The 17579-nt window shown below is 41.2% G+C and overlaps 1 protein-coding gene across 4 annotated transcripts in view; it reads left to right on the top strand.

The window, feature by feature from the left end:
- Nucleotides 1-16742, top strand: part of slc8a4b (solute carrier family 8 member 4b) — a 124238-nt gene extending 107496 nt beyond the window's left edge. For 2 of the 4 annotated variants that reach the window (XM_078163771.1, XM_078163772.1), the window contains exons 12-17: nt 2736-2842; nt 8306-8430; nt 9193-9228; nt 9847-9946; nt 11714-11986; nt 15766-16742. In XM_078163771.1, the coding sequence (XP_078019897.1) occupies nt 2736-2842; nt 8306-8430; nt 9193-9228; nt 9847-9946; nt 11714-11986; nt 15766-16145 (1021 nt within the window). In that variant the 3' untranslated portion in view covers nt 16146-16742. The remainder of the gene's footprint in view (nt 1-2735; nt 2843-8305; nt 8431-9192; nt 9229-9846; nt 9947-11713; nt 11987-15765) is intronic. The other 2 variants (XM_033609316.2, XM_033609317.2) reach the window with 1 other exon arrangement.
- The last annotated feature ends 837 nt before the right edge of the window (nt 16743-17579 follow it).

Here is a 17579-nt window from a genome sequence, read left to right as displayed (position 1 = left end):
TTTCTTGCCCAGATAAGCCCTCAGGTGCCGACATTTGGCACTAAAGGCTTTAACGTTAACTGGTACTCGATAGTACCAATGGTGTTCGGTAACCAACCCAAGTGAAAAAATAATTTTTCAACAACTCCAGCGTTTTCAAGTGGCATTATTGTTGGCACCACTGTCTCAAAGACATGGTTGCTTTCTGCTTTCTGTTTGCCTCAGAGTCTAGCAACTACCACAGTTTCCACAGTTCCTTCAGTTGTTCCACAGCCCGCTAGGGCTGCAACTAATGATTACTTTTATTGTAGACTAATCTGTCAATTTCTCCTTTTTTGTCATTTTCTTGATTAATCAATTAGTTATTTGGTCTGCAACATGTCAGAAAATGGTGAAAATTTGATCCGTCAGTTTCCCAAAGCCAAAGATGACATCCTCAAATGTCTGTTTTGTTTTTGTCTTTTTTTTTTCACCTAAAATGTTACTCAACCGATTAATTGATTATCAAATTAGTTGTTGACTGATTTAATAGTTGACAAGTAATCGATTTGCAGCTGTACCGCCTCCTGTTGTCACTAGTGGGGATAGTAACTGCTCAGAAATTACACTGACACTCTTTGGTAGCTCTGGATAGCTACCAATAGCAACCAGGGAAAACAAAAGTGCTCTCCTCACCCTGTTTTGATTATGCAATGGTTCATTTGTGCCATAAATTAAGCCTTCGTTTTCCCAGAAGATCGTATCTGGTGGCAGACAGAATTGCGTAGTTAAAACAAAGCTTATAGGGAAACAATCTGAATGCTGATGGTGTCATTATTCTATAGCCATTAAATTGTGCAGTCAATGTTTACTTCATAATTAAAAGTAAGAGCAAAAACTTGTCTATTTACACTTTAAGATGTGACAGAAAGTGATTAAAGCAAACAAATCAGCTCTAAGGTTTAAAATATAAAACATATTTCATGTCTTCCACCCCATTTTGTCCTTCACTAAATGGATTTGCATGTAGTTGTTTTTTTTTCCTCCCTCATTTCACATCTGACTAAACAATACTTTCATATCTTTTCCAACATTGTTGAGAGTTGGCCGCTCAACCTGATGAGCTGGAAATAGCAAATCCAGCCAGTTTGATCCACTGTTGCTGTGACTGCTCACCAATGAAAACAATGCGCTTCCACTTCTCCACACCTCCATCACTCTCTCACATTCCCCTCCTCCCTCCTGTTTTTCTTTGTTGAACCAAAGCCTATTTGTGGTGTCAGAGCCAACATGGCTGACAGTGAGGCATATGATGACACAACCAGGTGGAAATGAACACTCTCTCTTCCTCTTTGGCTGTCAGGTGCAGATGGATAGTTGAGATGAAGATTATATACTCTGGGTGAAACAGACCAGAAGGAGCCAGACGGATGTGAAGGGCCAAAACTAATACACATGTCATGAAAATACTTTCTGTGCTGTCAGCCTCCTTTATTACATTTATACATTCGTAACCGCTGCCTACTTTAGGGTATTCTTAAAGCATCCAACTGACAGAGTGTGCCTCCATCTTTCTTTTCACTATTTGCAAATGCTCTTTTCTTCAAGTGACACATGCAACTAATATGCAGGATCTAAAATATATCTGACCTTACTAACCAATGAGTAGAACAGTGTTAACGAAAATTTCCCAAGTTCAAATTAGATGATACACTGGCAGATTTGATAACAATGCCACGTCATCTATTTCCTCATTCAGACACCGCTCACAATCACACTCTGCTATTTTTGAATATCCCCACTGCTTTTTTTTTCCAATTAACTTGTTAAGGTCTGGTTGCGGCCCCCTCAAAACTCTTTGCGCTGCATTTTAGGGTTTTCCCCTGGGTGCTCCTAATTGAAAATGTCTCAACTGTGGCTGTGCTGCACATTGCATCACTGTCAGCTGGAGGGAAAAATGTAACCAGGGCCTGGGGAGGGGGGGAGGGGGGGGGGGTTAGCAGTCTCATAGAGTGCCCCACTGAGCAATGTCAACTTGGGCTTCAACCTTCATCTTCATGCAGAGGCTCCTAATCTTCTTCTGCGAGAGGAAATGGAGGAGTGCAAACTTAATCGTGTTCAATTCTGTCTCTTGTTTTTGTTACTTGTTAGAATAGACGACATAGGTAACCACCAAATTTAACAATGATAATAATGACTTTCTTTAAATAGCATATATAAAAACAGAGTTTACAAAGTGCTTTGACAAACAAAGCAAAGCAGAAACAAGAAACCCCAGAGGCAATACAACAATGGGAGCCAAACAGTAATGCTGAACTAAAGTAAGATGCACAGATGATAATGAGAAACAGAGGTAAAAATAAGTTAAAAAAAAACCATTACAATAAAAGTAAATTCAATAGAAAGAATAAAAGCAAAACACAAAATATGAATAATTATAATAATAAGGAGGATATTCTCTTATTGTTTATCAGCTAAGGTGTTTATTTGTGTACCTTTTTTCTTGAGAGTGGGGGGCATAAGGTGAAGCTTGCCCGGGGCACCGACTGTATTAGGTCCGGCACTGTTAGCTTAGAGGTTTTGATAGTAATGAGGAGCAGCAGAAATGACTTCCCGTCTGGTTACAGCCTGAGGGGGTGAGACCTCCGCAATTTTAATGGACTGCTCTAAACACCTCTGCTATGAATGCTCTCATATTATAAAGGACAGCATGAAACTAAAAAGGTTAATTATGTGGAGTAAACTCACCGAGTCTCATCCTTCTCACTTTTTAACAGGAAGATCATCGAGGTGAAGATTATTGATGACGAGGAGTATGAGAAGAACAAGACCTTCACCATCGAGCTGGGAGAGCCCATTCTGTTAGAGATAGGGCAGAAACATGGTAGGTGTGTGTGTGTGTGTGTGTGTGTGTGTGTGTGTGTGTTTGGAGGGAACATTAAAGAGTCAAGAGAGGAAACAGGGTGACAGACAGAATGGAGTATCAAGCCTCTGCCACATCTAGCTCTTACAAACAGTGTGAGACCTGCACTAATCGTCTGAAACCTCCAATCTAAACTCAGATTAACTTGGGAAACATTTCACTTTGAATGTAGCTTGGACAGGATTTAAAGAAGGGCTGTGAGGTGTTTTTGAAGCAGTTTCCTTGTCACATTGTTTCGCAATTGCAATCAGCGTTTGGAGCAGCACTCCATTACCATATACATAAAGTTGTTTACCACATACAGTGTATAAATAGCCAGGAAGCCTCTATATTGGTGTCTGAAATCACTGCACTATTGCACTGTGGTCATAATGGCAAAGAATTCTGTAAACTAAGCAGCGAGAAAAGAGCAGATTAAGCACAATTTGCCGTTCATTCCTGCTTAATGATCTGTTTTGATCAGGTTCCCTCCTCTGCACTGTCATTTCCTACTTTCTGAATCAACGTCGTTACCGGAGAGCTCCGAAATCCACACATCTAAAACATCTAAGCCCTTCAACTTTTTTAAAACGCAGGAAGCTTTAGTTGAATTTTTTAAAAGGCTCATTACAGCATGCAGACAGCTAATCTCTGGCAGGTGACTTGAGGCTAAAGAGAACCAGCGCTGAAAGTCGATAAGCAATTTCTGCAGCTTGTTCTGCTTTGACATTTCTGTTGAATTTCCACATGATTGAAAGTTTACAAGATGATAAAAGACAAAAAGAAATCTGGAGTAACTTTCGTGAAGTTGTTTCATTTTACAGAGACATTTCCTTTGTCTCATTTAACTTAATTTCGCATCTTTCTTTCTTCCATTTAGTTCATTATTTCTCTCCTTTATTAATTAACTACTGACTGCAGCACTGTGTGTTTGCTTTTTGTGTCATTGACAGGATCCTTTACATACATTTAACCACTAACAGACTTTTCTCAACCTGGGGTTCGGGATGCCTACAAGGGGTCGCAGGATAATTCTGAGGGGTTGGAAAAGATTAACAGGGAACCAAAAATGTGTTACTTGCTCCTTATGTCTCCTGCGCAGCCAGTAAACTTATGGAGTAAGTAACAAGTGGTCACAACCCAAAACAGTTTGGGCTATAGATCATTGCTCTACAAGATACAGCATCTCACACACAGATTAATCTGCACTCACTTCCCCAACTCAGAATACAAAAGTGAGACTGCAGCTAGTGATTATTTATACTGTTGATTAATCTGTTATAGATTTTTTGACCAACCAACTAATTGTTGGTCTATAAAACTTCAGAAAAGAACGCCTGTCAAAATTTTCTAGAACCCAAAGTGTCATCTTCACATCAACACACACAGTGTGTCTATGCAAAAAAAAAAAAAAGTGTTTAGTCTCACATGCATCTGATGGAACAAGTATGCATCTGTTTAATTAATTCCGCTGTCAACAGGAGCTGCTTAACTCATATTTTACTCTTGTAGACTTGAAGGCAACCCAAAACATATTTTCATGCTTCAAGTCCATTTTCTTCTGTATCATGTAACCAAGGTGGATCAGATTATTGTGAAATCATGTCTGTTTTTAAATACAAATTACATAGGAATTTTTGTAATAGGTACCGTAATCCCTTGGATTACCATAAAAAGTAATCCAATCTAAATAACTTTGGATAACTTCAAATTTAAACATTAAAATATTGTACCTTTGAATGATAAAAATGGATGCGGCCACAAAAAATTGAGTTTTACAAATTGTCCTTTTTCTCTTTAAGCATCTCAATTTAAAAAAGCAAATAAGATGTGTTTTGCATATTCAACATTTACAGTTGGCCAAATCAAATTACCCTTTTTAATTACCACCACAAAATGGAGCACTTGCCCAAGAGACCCCTTATGTCAGACACGCTTTTCATGAGTTAGTAGCATTAGACATTGTGAAAAAAAAAAGTTTCATAATATGGTTAAGTAATCCTTGACAATGTCACAATAATCTAATTACACATTTTTTTAATGTTACCTGGGCTGATTATATTTACTTTTTTCGTAATCCTGGTATCAACAGTGATGGTGTGTTGTCTGTGCGATGCCAAAACACGGTTGCCTGGGTCCACATTTTTGAATCCGCCTGCTCCACTGCATTAACTGATTGTCTGACATCATGACATGAAACAGAGGTTTCTCAGTTGAAAAAGTCAACCAACCAGTCAATCCAGTGAACGCATTGAATGGGACTAATGCTTTGCTGCACTCTGAAAACCTTGTTAAAAACATCTTTTGGCGTGGCTATGTATTGGTGTCGACTTAAAGTGACGTTAGATACGTTGTGGATGTGGATACGTTGGTCTCCAGTGATTGGTTAGGGAAAATTAAATCCCCCTACCCCACAGAAATCGGTTGGAGTAGAGCCAGTATCAGACTGAGATGGAAACAGAGTGTAATGAGTTGACAGTTCTGTCTGATATCAGGCAAGAAACATGAGCTGCCTACACCCAACACTGTACATGAAGGCATCGTCATGAGCAGCACGTCAGCAGAGAGCAGTAGCAGGAGCTTCAGCACTCCTGCTGCTGCTCTGCTAACCTGCTGCTCCTGTTACTCCTCCTGCATAGACAAGGTGACAGACCTGGTGGAGTGAGGGTCCACACTCTCGATGTCAGTCGAGAGGAGCCAACAGCCCGGGGCATGTTTCACCGCACAGGAGATATAATTGGTTTTATAAGACTGTCACATAGGAAGTGGACTGACATTCACACTCATACACACACTGAGCCACGCACAGGCTGTGTCACATACTGTACACTGCTTTTCAATTACAGCAGGTCTGCACTGATAACAGCTGACTCAATTAATGACTGTCACTCCCCGCACTCGGTGAGGGGGGAGACGTATGGATGAATGGAGGGATGCATAGTGGAACACATGGTAATGGAGAGATAATGAGGTTGTTTCATGGAAGAAAATCTAAATTCCTTGTGGGTATTCATATTTGTAATAACATCGTGGGGTGCTGATAGATTGGATTTCCCATGTGGCCCGTATGTGTTATTAAATATTAGCATTTACATTATAGACTTTCACTACTGCTTGCACACAATTTTAAAATGATACCCCAGCAACACTATGGAAACAATTAATGCTGCTCTGGCAAAAATCAGACAAATGAAAAAAACTCCTGTGATACATTATTTGAGCCAGGCAAAAGCTGAATGTATTAATACTACAGCACATTATTGCATATTAATCCCACAGATATAAGGAGTCTTGCACTAATTGCAAGAACTGCTTAGGCTACCACAAAGATTTAAGTTTGTTTTACAGGAATAATACTTAAAATTCTTCCTGTATGAGAGTCTTGGGGTGTTATGGTAGTTGTTATTTTGAAATGCTCTTTCCCACTTTGCAGCAACTTTATCTGAACACTTAAGAAATTTCTTAGTCAATTAAACAGACAGTACCGTCTCTGTTAGTTTTCCAGTGTTTTACGAAGATAATTAGAAATCCTCCAGCAAGCAGAATAGTTGCTGTTACGGACACATTACTAAAAGTGAGGCAAATCTGATGAGTGGAGGGTTTCCAGGGATTTTGAAGTTGAAATGAAAGGACCCCCGACACAATCTATTTCCTTAGTCAAAGTAGTGGTATATTATTGTCAGTAGTTTGCAAAAATTTGAAACCTATACCTTGGACTTTTGTGATGAGAAGTGCTTTACCTGCTTAAGTTAGTAAATCACAAAATTTAGGTTTACACTTTTACACTTTTGTTTCACCCCAACGTGACTAAAGGTCTTGTTTTTAAATTAAAAATCACAGTGCAAGAAAAGAAGGTCCCATAAAAGAAATGTTATTGTGAAGCATATTACACAATTTACAGTAATGTGAATAATATGAATACAGCATCTGCGACCTTTTTCCAACCGCAAGAAAAAAAACAAAACAAGCAAAAACACATGGCTACATAATGGCATATTCACCAAAGGAAATGACATGCTTTTATTCAGAATAAAAGTCATGTAGACTATAGACTGTATAAAAAAACTGTGACAACACGAACTGGTTTGCGGACTGCTGTTTTGAAGCCTCAGATTTGGCATTTTAGCCGTCGCCATCTTGGATTTTGGGACCAGTAGTGACCATATTTGACACCAGGCAGACAGCCTATCACTCAAAGCCATCACATCATCGTTTAGGTGTAACTCTAAGCCTTAGTAAAATGTAAACGGAGGAGTTACATAAAAATTCACCCCCCATACAGTCGCCATGACAACTGAAATTAGCTGCACAGACCAAAATATTTTTTGTACCAGGCTGTATACATGTTTACTTCTGTTGTAAAGTTGGGCATTTTAAGAGGGGGTCTATGGGGATTTACACACTTTTGAAGCCAGCCTCAAGTGGCCATTCAAGGAACTGCAGTTTTTGACAGTTCCACACTGGCTTCATTTTCATGGTCGATGCTAGAATGGATTTTCTGTAGGGACAAGTACTGCCCTACAATGCTTTGATGCCAGAGTGCAAAGCATTTTACATTTAATCCTAACAAACAAATGTTTGGACAGCACGGTCATGAAATCCCCCCAAAAGAGGCAAAGCCCACAGCTCTGCATTGAGGGGTATGTGGACACTGGAGGAAAGGCGACAGAGGGCCTCCGGTTGTGAGCACGAACCCTGTCAACTTCCTGCTCTCTCTTTCTGGTTCTCTGGCAGAGAAGCAGAGCTTAGCTGGGGTCAGTGGGGCTTGCTAGAGGCTTAACTGGTCATAGTGGTTGAGAGGAGAGCCAGGGTCTGGGAAGTTTAATTCATAACAAAACATCATTTTGTATAAGCTGACATCTAGTGTGGACACTGCATGTCAGTTGTCCTCCAGTGGGGACACTGGAGGACAGCCGACAGCAGGCACTCAGCCGTGGGCACAGACCCCTGGCCTGACTTTCAGCTGCCTGGCTCTAACCCACAGCCCCCAAGCAGCCTCCAGGAGGCCAGTGACCCAGGCTGTGCTCTGCTCCTCAGCCAGAGAACCAGAGAGAGGGTGAGAGGGCGGCGGGGTTCATGCCCTCGGCCCAGGGCTCTCTGTCGGCTTTCCTCCAATATCCAAATCCCCCTGGATGTGAAGCTGTGGACTTAATGCATGTTGCTGAGATGGCTGTGGTCAAAATCAACACTCTTTGCCTCACAGCAAAACAACCAATCACAGCAGCATCGAGTTTCTGACAGTCCCTCCTCTGTCCCTCTGGACCATACATTCTAGCATCAACCATTTTTCATCCCCCGAGGTTGGCGCTTGATGTATACAGGAGCATAGCGGTATATCACAAAAAAAAAAAAAAAAAAACTGGCTATAATTGGATTCTTATAAGTTAACCTCTGCATGGTTACACCAACCCTACTGGCAACCTATTCATCTCTGTGGTCTCCTAGGCGACTCCAATGAGAACAAGCCATTGGTGGGAGCAGAGGAGGAAGAGGTGGCAAAGATGGGCTGCCCTAGTTTGGGCGAACACACACAAGTAGAGGTGATCATAGAAGAGTCCTACGAGTTTAAGGTAAGTGTGTTTGTTTATGCAAATATTGTATTTACGTCTCTGTTAATAGGGATGTGTGTGTTTATGTGCGTTGTAAGTGCTTCCTTTAATTTTGTTTTTCAAAGGCACCTCAGAATAAATCACAGCTAGTCTTGATGAAATAATAATAACCACCAGTTTGGCAGCTATCAAGACAGCTGCGTTTACTATCACCTATAAAGTAAACTGACTTAAAATGCAAATTGGATGTAAAATGGTTTAAAGTGAGTGTCAGCAGCCCCGGTCTCGAGGATGAATGATTCATTTTGTTCGTCTCTGATGAGATGCTTGTCATTTTGATAGCAGACATGAAAAAGACAACAAATAATTTATTCAGAGGGAGCTGTCACAGGGAGGCCTTAAAAGAAAGAAAGTCGCTGGTAGACTATTCATCCAGCAAATTAGAAAATATATTCGCTTAGTGGAGTAATAAATACTGTAGATTAGAAGAAATGTGTTTTCAGATTTGATCAGTGTGTAATTTAGCCATGGATCATTACAAATAATTTGACATTTCGGGTGTGCAGCACAAACTGGGGGCGCCTGTCTGGTGTTCATCTTTCATTTCTTTGTGCATTGTCATGTCATGTGTGTGTTGCTTTATTTTCATTCTGTTTATTTCCAAGTGATTTTGCCTTTGATCTGTGATTTAGTTTTTGTGTTCAAAATGAAACCAATCATATTTATGTTGCACATTTGTCCATTTGTGTCATTTTGAATGTGTGTGTGGGTGTGTGTTTGCAGAAAGCAGTGAATACGCTTCTCTGGCGAGCTGAAAAGGTTATTTATCTGTCTCTTTAGTTGGCCTGTGCATGCAATGCTTGTTCTTCAATCTGCTACTGTACAAAATGTTGTAATGGTGCCTGAGTCCAGTATCACAGTGCAATCTATAAATCCTTAACTGTTATCCCACACCCCAATTAATTTGAATTATCTTACTAAGACTGCTAATACACAGTAAATCTTGTGTTTTTAATGTTGTTTTTCACTTATTAGATAGTCAACCATGCAGGATTTTCTCCTCACAAAGCTCTGTCAGCTGGGTTATAATAATAGCTGCTAGTGCTCTACAGCCGTTTTTCATCAAATCTTTTATTACTCTTCTTTCTCGCTGCTTTAAACAGAAAACTCAACCACTCTGCCTGAAGATTTTTCCTAGATTTCACAGCAATTGTATTAATTAGCGCAACCTATACCTCAAATTGTCAGTGTCACGAAATGCTGACTTTTAAATGTAGCGTGGAAGCTTATTGAAAGGTTTCCTGTTTCTGTTGCTGCGAATGAATTTAACAACTTGAGGGTTGTGTCTTTCCTGTTCTGCCTGGTCTGTATGCACTCGCATGTTTGCTTTTGTGTGTGTTTTTGTGTGTGTGTGTGTGTGTGTGTGTGTGTGTGTAGAGTACGGTAGATAAGTTGATCAAGAAGACAAACCTGGCCTTGGTGGTGGGAAGCAGCAGCTGGAGGGAGCAGTTTGTCAGTGCCGTTACTGTCAGCGCAGGTAACGTGCACACACACACACACACACACACACACACACACACACACACACACACGTACCAGGCATCATGTTGATTTATGAACAGTGGTTTTGGTTGACATCTTTCTTGACTTCATTTGGAGAAGATGATTGATGAAGGAAAAGTACATTTTGCTAAAAGTCTGTATCAGCATTTTATTTTGAAACATTTCATTTATGTATTTCAATGTATTCATAGTCTACTTGTTTTGTTTCTCTGTCAGCACGGGACTGGGGGAAGTGTTAGGCGTTCTTGCCAAAAAACATCAACACCATTCTCCTCTTAAGAGTAGCTTAGCATAATGACTAGAAACAGGCGGAAACAGCTAGCCTGGCTTGAACCAGAGTTTTAAAGATGTTCCTAGTAACACCTCTAAAGCTTACAAAGATGTTGTATTTTGCTTGTCTAATTGAAACTCAAAAAGGAATGTTAAAATGACAATTTGTGGTTTTACAGGAGTTACTTGCAGAGATATTAACTACTCTCCTTCTGAATGGCCAGTACTTGTTGCCTTTGTTTAGGCAAGAGGGGTGAAACTGGTTCAGAATAGGGTATGAATGTCAGGGTAAGCCAATCAGAGGCACAGTAAGGTGGGTTATTTCTTTACCATCTATGGGCAAATAAATTTGCCTACAGGATGTAACATTTCTGTTTGTCTAGGAACCTGCTAATCAGTGAACTTTAACGATGCTGGCAGATGGACGTTTTTCCTTTGCCAGGGTGGCTTACTAGTTTTAGTATTTATGCTAAGCTAAGGTAATCACCACCTGGCTCTAGCCCTATGCTCAGCAGAAAGATATGAGAGTGGTGTCAGTGTTCTTCTCAAAGGGCCAGTATCCTCAAAAAGAACTAGTTTGTACGATGTGTTGTCTGAGTCATTGGCACAGTTAGCTAATCAAGGCGTGAAGTGGGTGTCAATGACGAATTGGTTTTGGAAAGAAATAGTTGAACACAGCTCCCCCAATTCCTCCTTTGAAGGTGAATGAATTTCTAAAGCTATCTGACCATCTGACAAGCAGTCCTGAAGAAGTATACTGGCAGCTTAACTCTAAGCAAGAAAATGCATGTGCGTATTTCGCATGGCTGTATAAAGAGAACTGGATACAGCGTTCAAGGTGGGGGCCCATTCATTCCTACAATAGTTGCTCAGTGGCGCATGAAGCCAAAAAATGTCAATTTCCTAGGTGTAAAATTACTCATATTTTCTGTGTCATTGGGCCTATAGCAAGTGCACTAGAGACTTTTCGTGAGCCGAGCAGCTAACTAACCAATTCAGCCCTCCAGTAATTTGAATTGGGATAGAATTATTTAATCACGTGGCTCTTCTAGACTTTCGAAGTGTTGTCGGATCAAATGGATCAAGTCCCGGTAGTGAGACATTTCACTTTGTAGGGGTGACGCACAAAAAAGTTTAACTGCTGATTTACAGACGCCTCTCTCACAATGTAAGTCTATGGGGGAAAATGTTGTTCGGCCTATGGCATCATGTGATGGCCCTAGACGTAATTCCACCGTGTGGCCACTCTGAAAATGGGCTTCAAAGTCTGCTGCACTTCCTGGGGGCCTGATATGTCACCAAATGTTGAACTAATTCTTGAATCTGATAGCTTTTTATTTTATGGTATTAGCATAAATTGTTTCTAAAAGTTGTCAGTCACTTCCCTCTGTCACCTTCTTTCAATCATCTCTCTGCTTTCCTCTCTATCTGTCTCTTCCATCAACATTTGAATCACCCTCTGCACCCAAAGGAGACGACGACGAGGAGGAGAGCGGCGAGGAGCGTCTGCCGTCCTGCTTCGACTACATCATGCACTTCCTCACCGTCTTCTGGAAGGTTCTGTTCGCCTTCGTCCCGCCCACGGAGTACTGGAACGGCTGGGCCTGCTTCATTGTCTCCATATCGCTTATCGGTGTCCTGACTGCAGTCACTGGTGATCTGGCGTCACACTTCGGCTGCACAATAGGACTGAAGGACTCTGTGACGGCTGTGGTGTTTGTGGCACTGGGAACATCGGTGCCAGGTGAGCGGGGGTGGTTTGATGTGTGTGTAGATTGATGGAGGCAAAGCAGTGTCCATTTTTGTCATTGTAAATGCTTCCTTGCTGATTTTACGTAACATTCAAGCTTTCTTTTTTCAACTATAAAAAACTCCCCCTACAAAAACAGCACTAAACAAATGAGATGCATATTCTTCCCAAATTTCCGATATGACAGGGCAACAAACAAACACATAAAAGAAAGAGGACTGATCCTCTCTCCTCCATCTGATTTCAATAGCAGCCGCCCTCAGTAAGTAGGCTGGAAATAAAAATTGAATTGTAAAATGCCAGCTCCATCACAGCCTTCAGTCTGAGCTTGTGGGGACGCGTTGTCCCAGGGCTTTAATTCAATTCCCTTTCTCATTCCTCTCGCCAGCCGTTTTATTGTCGCCCCTTCGTATGATTTATAGAAATAGCTCCTTTGCTACTCTTCCAGGCGGTAACTTTGATGGCTCGCGGCGAGGTCTGAATCAATTCCTTCAGCAGCCATATTATGTTGTGTGTTGGATTTGGAGGCTGTAAACACAGATTTGATATCCATTACCAGTTTGTTTGTCATGACATGATGATGTTAATTTGCTGGCTTTTTCTTGCTTTTTCTGTTCCGAATCTCTTTCGCTCTTGTTTGTTTTATCACCATTTTCTCGTCCTCCTTCCTCCCTCAGTCTCACATCCCACCTCACTTATCTGTTATCCTTGCTCTCACACCCCATCCCGGTCAATTTATAATTCTGACTTGGTGTTACCTCTGTCTCTTGCTCTCCTCCCCCCTCCTCTTATTGGATGTTGTGTTTTCACTATTGTATCATCCATCATCCTGACCTGTGTGCTGTGGTACCCAGGTGTGTGTGGGTGAAAATGTGTTTGCTCTGTCGAGGTGATGCAAGTTTGCGGCAGGTCCCTCAGGTCATTATAACTTCCACTGGGAGTGTGTGCTCCCTTGTGTGTGTATGTGTGTGTATATGTGTGTCTCCTTAAAGCTCATTAGAAACATTCATCTCCTCTCTTGTTCCCCTCCTCTCTGACTTGCACTCTTCCCTCCTCCAGATTTATAAAAGCATTTCTGCATTATTACATCGGAGACGCACTGGAGGATTATCCAGCCAATTTACACCAGATTTGCCGATTCAGGCAATTAGAGAGCAAATGCTGATCGGAGGTTTGACACTGGGAGCTGCTACAAGTTTCGGGGTGTTTAAGAGGTTTATGGAGCTCATTTGTAACCATCCGAGCCATTTAAACAGTATCAGCGGTGTTAAAACAGTATGTGATTTTTGCGTTGGTGATAAACAAGTCCTGTAGAGATCACAGATTCTCACTGGTTTAAAGTCTTGATCTCACACACTGCTACAGTACTAGCTTGAGTTTATCTGTGAATGGAATGAGAGAGTCTTGGTTTTTGATTGATGTCACACTTAAGACATTAATAGAACATGATTGTTAAAGAGTCTGTCCACCCTAGGTAAAAATGTCTGCCTCCATCCCAGCACAACAACGGTACATTGACAGTTTTGTTTAGGACTGCTTTCTACTGGAAAAATAGTCCTTATAATATATAATATTCATAGTAACAGTAACTGACAATCATAGTGTATTTTTAAAGGTCCAGTGTGTAGAATTTAGTGGCATCTAGTGGTGAGGTTGCAGATTGCAACCAAGTGAAACTTTTCTCGTGTGCCAAGCATGTAGGAGAACTACAGTGGCCAATGCAAAAACATGAATGACTCTATCTAGAGCCAGCATTAGGTTTGTTGGTTCTAGGGTACTGCAGAAACAACTTGGCCGTGGAAGAGGACACACTCAGTATGTAGATGTAAACAGCTCATTCTAAGGTGATGAAAACACAACAATTCCTAGGCTCAGTTGATTATACACTAACAAATACATAGCTATGAATATTATATGCCATGTCTGCCAATACAGCCCTTGAATTGTACGTACTGGACTTTAAACTGACATTGTGGAACAGCTAAAGTTTTAGGTTGCAATGTTTCTGACGTTGACCAGTGTAGACCAGTTACACATGACTTAGTTACAGTCATTTATCAATCACATTATTAAGTAGCAAATAGAGTAAGGGATTCAAATGTAAAATTCAGAAATTACAGTACAGTTACTAATCCCAGTAACTTTTTCTCACTGGACAAAAAAACGCCTAGCATCCTTCATAGGAAAAGTCACAGTTGACGTTTATCTGCTGGACAAATGACTGCAGGAGTCACAGCTATTCATTAGCTCCAGTTCGGATACAATTGGCAGTAATAGAAATATGACATCTGGGTGGAAACACTAACTGGTCTACTGGCAACCCCACAGATATGTGCTAATTTTGGTGGGAATAGCGTATTAGAATAGGGTATTAGTTTGGCATTTCTGGGATCAACTTGTCTGCTGTTTTACCAGGGAGAATCAGTTTCATCTTCAAAACTTTCTTAGCCAGATTGCCAACATAAGCCCTTTAACATTTAGAAATCACCTGGGTTTTGTTTAGAGTCACCTGCTATTTGCTGAAAAAAGGAGACATAAGCAGCAAATCAGAGGTAGGGAATCAGGCTACGCTGTTTCTGAACAAATACTATAGTGTCTAATTTGGGTCTTTGAGAAGGTTATACACAACTGGGGAAAAAATAATAATATTTGGTAAATGTACAGTGTGATACAATTGGTTTCTAAATTTGGGTATGATCTTCCTCTATGTGGCCAGCATTAGTTAGAAGTGTGTGTATGTGAGTAGAGGCAATAATGTGCAGTTTCATGACTCAGATTCAAACCCACAATCTGGTGTACCCGTGCGTCAACACACAATCTTTTCATTTCTTTTTGTGCGGTCTGCAACCCACGGGATTACAACATACACCCCCTCCCCCAAGAAAGTTTGGAGGATGTTTTTCATGTTGGGATATGAATTTTAACTAATCTCACTGACATTCAAATGAGAATTGAGACTCATCTCAGCAGCCCGTCTAAAAATAGAAATAAGCCGAGACAAGCGTGGAGTAACTGGCAGCTGTTTCCCTGGTGCTCCCTGCCAACCCAGTTGTGGAGTCTCTGCGCTTTTCACCCAATTTCTCCTCAAATGTTCAGCACCAAAGAGCTCCACTCATGTGCACCTACAGCATTTTACAGCATTAATTACATCTGTCCTGGTTTAGGCTGATGCCAATGTACAACTGCGGATTACAAAACGGAACTGTGAATCTTCTGGAAGTAACCCAAGTCATATTTATGTGTTTCGTTTCCAGCACATAGATGAGAAATAACATTAACCAAGTGAATGTAAATGATATCCTTTATGTCAACTGGTTCATAGTGCCTGTTTATTATACCCAGTACATCTTTTCTCTTCTCTCTTTGCATTGAATACATGTGTGTCATGTGTTTGTACGTCCCTGTGTGAGTGCTATACGTGGGTGGTTTCATATACAATGTTACCTTGAAGTTATTTACTTCTTAGCTCAGTGAGAAAGACGTTTAAAAAAGATCATCAGAAGTCATTTTCATGAGACTGATTTTCACTGTTGCTTTACAGTTTTTTTTCTTTTGTTAACTTTTATGTTTCCTGCATGCTGCTTTTGCTCTCAGTCTTATCAGCTGTGAAAACATTTTATTTGTATGATTTACACAAGCTAAAAGGTTTTAAAAATAATGACAAAAGAATAAACTTCATAAAAGTGAGGCCAAATGACTGTGATCAAAAAAATGTGCTATCAAAGAAGATGAAGCCTTAAAATGACTGTTAATGTTTTGTCTTTCTCATCCAGACACATTCGCCAGTAAGGTCGCCGCCATCCAAGACCAGTACGCTGACGCCTCCATTGGCAACGTCACCGGCTCCAATGCCGTCAACGTTTTCCTCGGCATTGGCGTAGCATGGACCATCGCTGCCATCGCCTGGCGCTCCAAGGGCCAGGCCTTCAAGGTGGACCCAGGAAACCTGGCCTTCTCCGTCACCCTCTTCACCATCCTGGCCGTGTTGTGCGTAGTCACACTGCTGTACCGGCGGCGGGCGACGGTGGCCGGCGGCGAGCTGGGTGGGCCGCGGACTTGCAAGATGCTAACGTCGCTGCTGTTCGTCTCAATGTGGTTGATTTACATCCTGCTGGCTTCACTGGAGGCCTACTGCCATTTACCAGGGTTTTAAACGGAGAGGAAAGGGGAGGGTGAGAGACCCACTGCCAATATGAAGAGAAAGAGAGAGGGAGGGTTGGAGGAGTCTGGAGGAAGACAGGATGATGAGAGATGAGGAGTAGAGGTGGATCAATATGGGCCGATTTTGATATTTTTATGGAGTCAGCAGATCTTTTCAATTTTCTCCTTTTTTTAAAGTCCAAAATTTCCAGTGTTTCAGATAGATTTATTTTTCTCTTTCCATTTATTTATTTATTTACTGAAAACGAGTGTATACCAGTATGAAACATTAAAACTCCTCAAATATATCCAAACATTCTTTTTGCTTTAGCAGACCTTCTGTCTGTCCAGTGATGGAGAAACTTGTAGGATACGTTAACTCTTTGAATTTAGAGTTATTTAACAGAGAGAATTAATGAGAAAAATGCAACACAGGTCTTAAGGAGCGCTTTTATGTTACCTCATCCATCATCACCCGTGGGAAACACAGTTTAATGGTTAATATAAGGCTAATATCGTTGCAGTATAATGGCAAACCAGCAGGAGAGAAGAAGAGACAGACAGTGAGGAGAGCTTTTAGCCGGCCTCCGAGGGGAACAGTGAGGATGAAGAAGAAGGATAGGGGTGAAAGATAAAAGAGGGAAAGCTAAGAGAGGAGGTTGCAGGCAACAACACTAGAGAAAGGTCTGGATAAAGTCAATGGGGAGACTTGAGAAAATACGACAGAAATAAGTAAAAGAAGAAGACAAGATGGGGAAAATATTATTCTACACGCCCTCCTCACGCTCTCTCTCTCGCTCCGTCCATCTTTGCTGTCTCTCGTCGTCACGGGAACAGTGGATCCTCCTATCATACTGTACCCACTGAACTCTATCTAATACTACCAGTGACTTATTTCTTTTAACCCCTCTTCTCACACACACACACACACACACACACACACACACACACACACTTCGGGGCCCTCAGGTGAATCTGCAGTGGAGGACCACTCACTAACTTGCGGGCGAACAGGCAAGATCAAAACAGACAACTTTTTTCCTTCTCTTTTTAAAAAACACTGTGCGAAATAGTCCTTCCACCCCACAACACACACACACACACACACAAACTGTACACCCCCTTCCCAACAAACAATCTGCAGACTTTACACACTCCTCCATCCCTCCCTCTTGCCTTACTCTTATCTCCCCTGTAGGAATTGTCTTAAAGTTGTGATAACGAAACGCTGTAGTCACCACCAACCAGTCCTCTTTTTTAATTGAGCCAATCCCAAGTCCCTTTCCTTTTACGCCAATCAACAGCCTCGTTTATCCCGCTATGGATCCCCCTCCTTTTTTTCTAAACTTTTCAATGGCGTTACGTGTTGATGTTGTTACCGTGCAATTGTAAAAAAAAATAAATAAATAAAGAGACATATAAATATTGTATGGAGGGATAGAGATGA

Source organism: Epinephelus lanceolatus, chromosome 22, assembly GCF_041903045.1.
Source record: "Epinephelus lanceolatus isolate andai-2023 chromosome 22, ASM4190304v1, whole genome shotgun sequence".
Taxonomy (NCBI): Eukaryota; Metazoa; Chordata; class Actinopteri; order Perciformes; family Serranidae; genus Epinephelus; species Epinephelus lanceolatus.
This window is presented reverse-complemented; position numbering and strand designations above follow the sequence as displayed.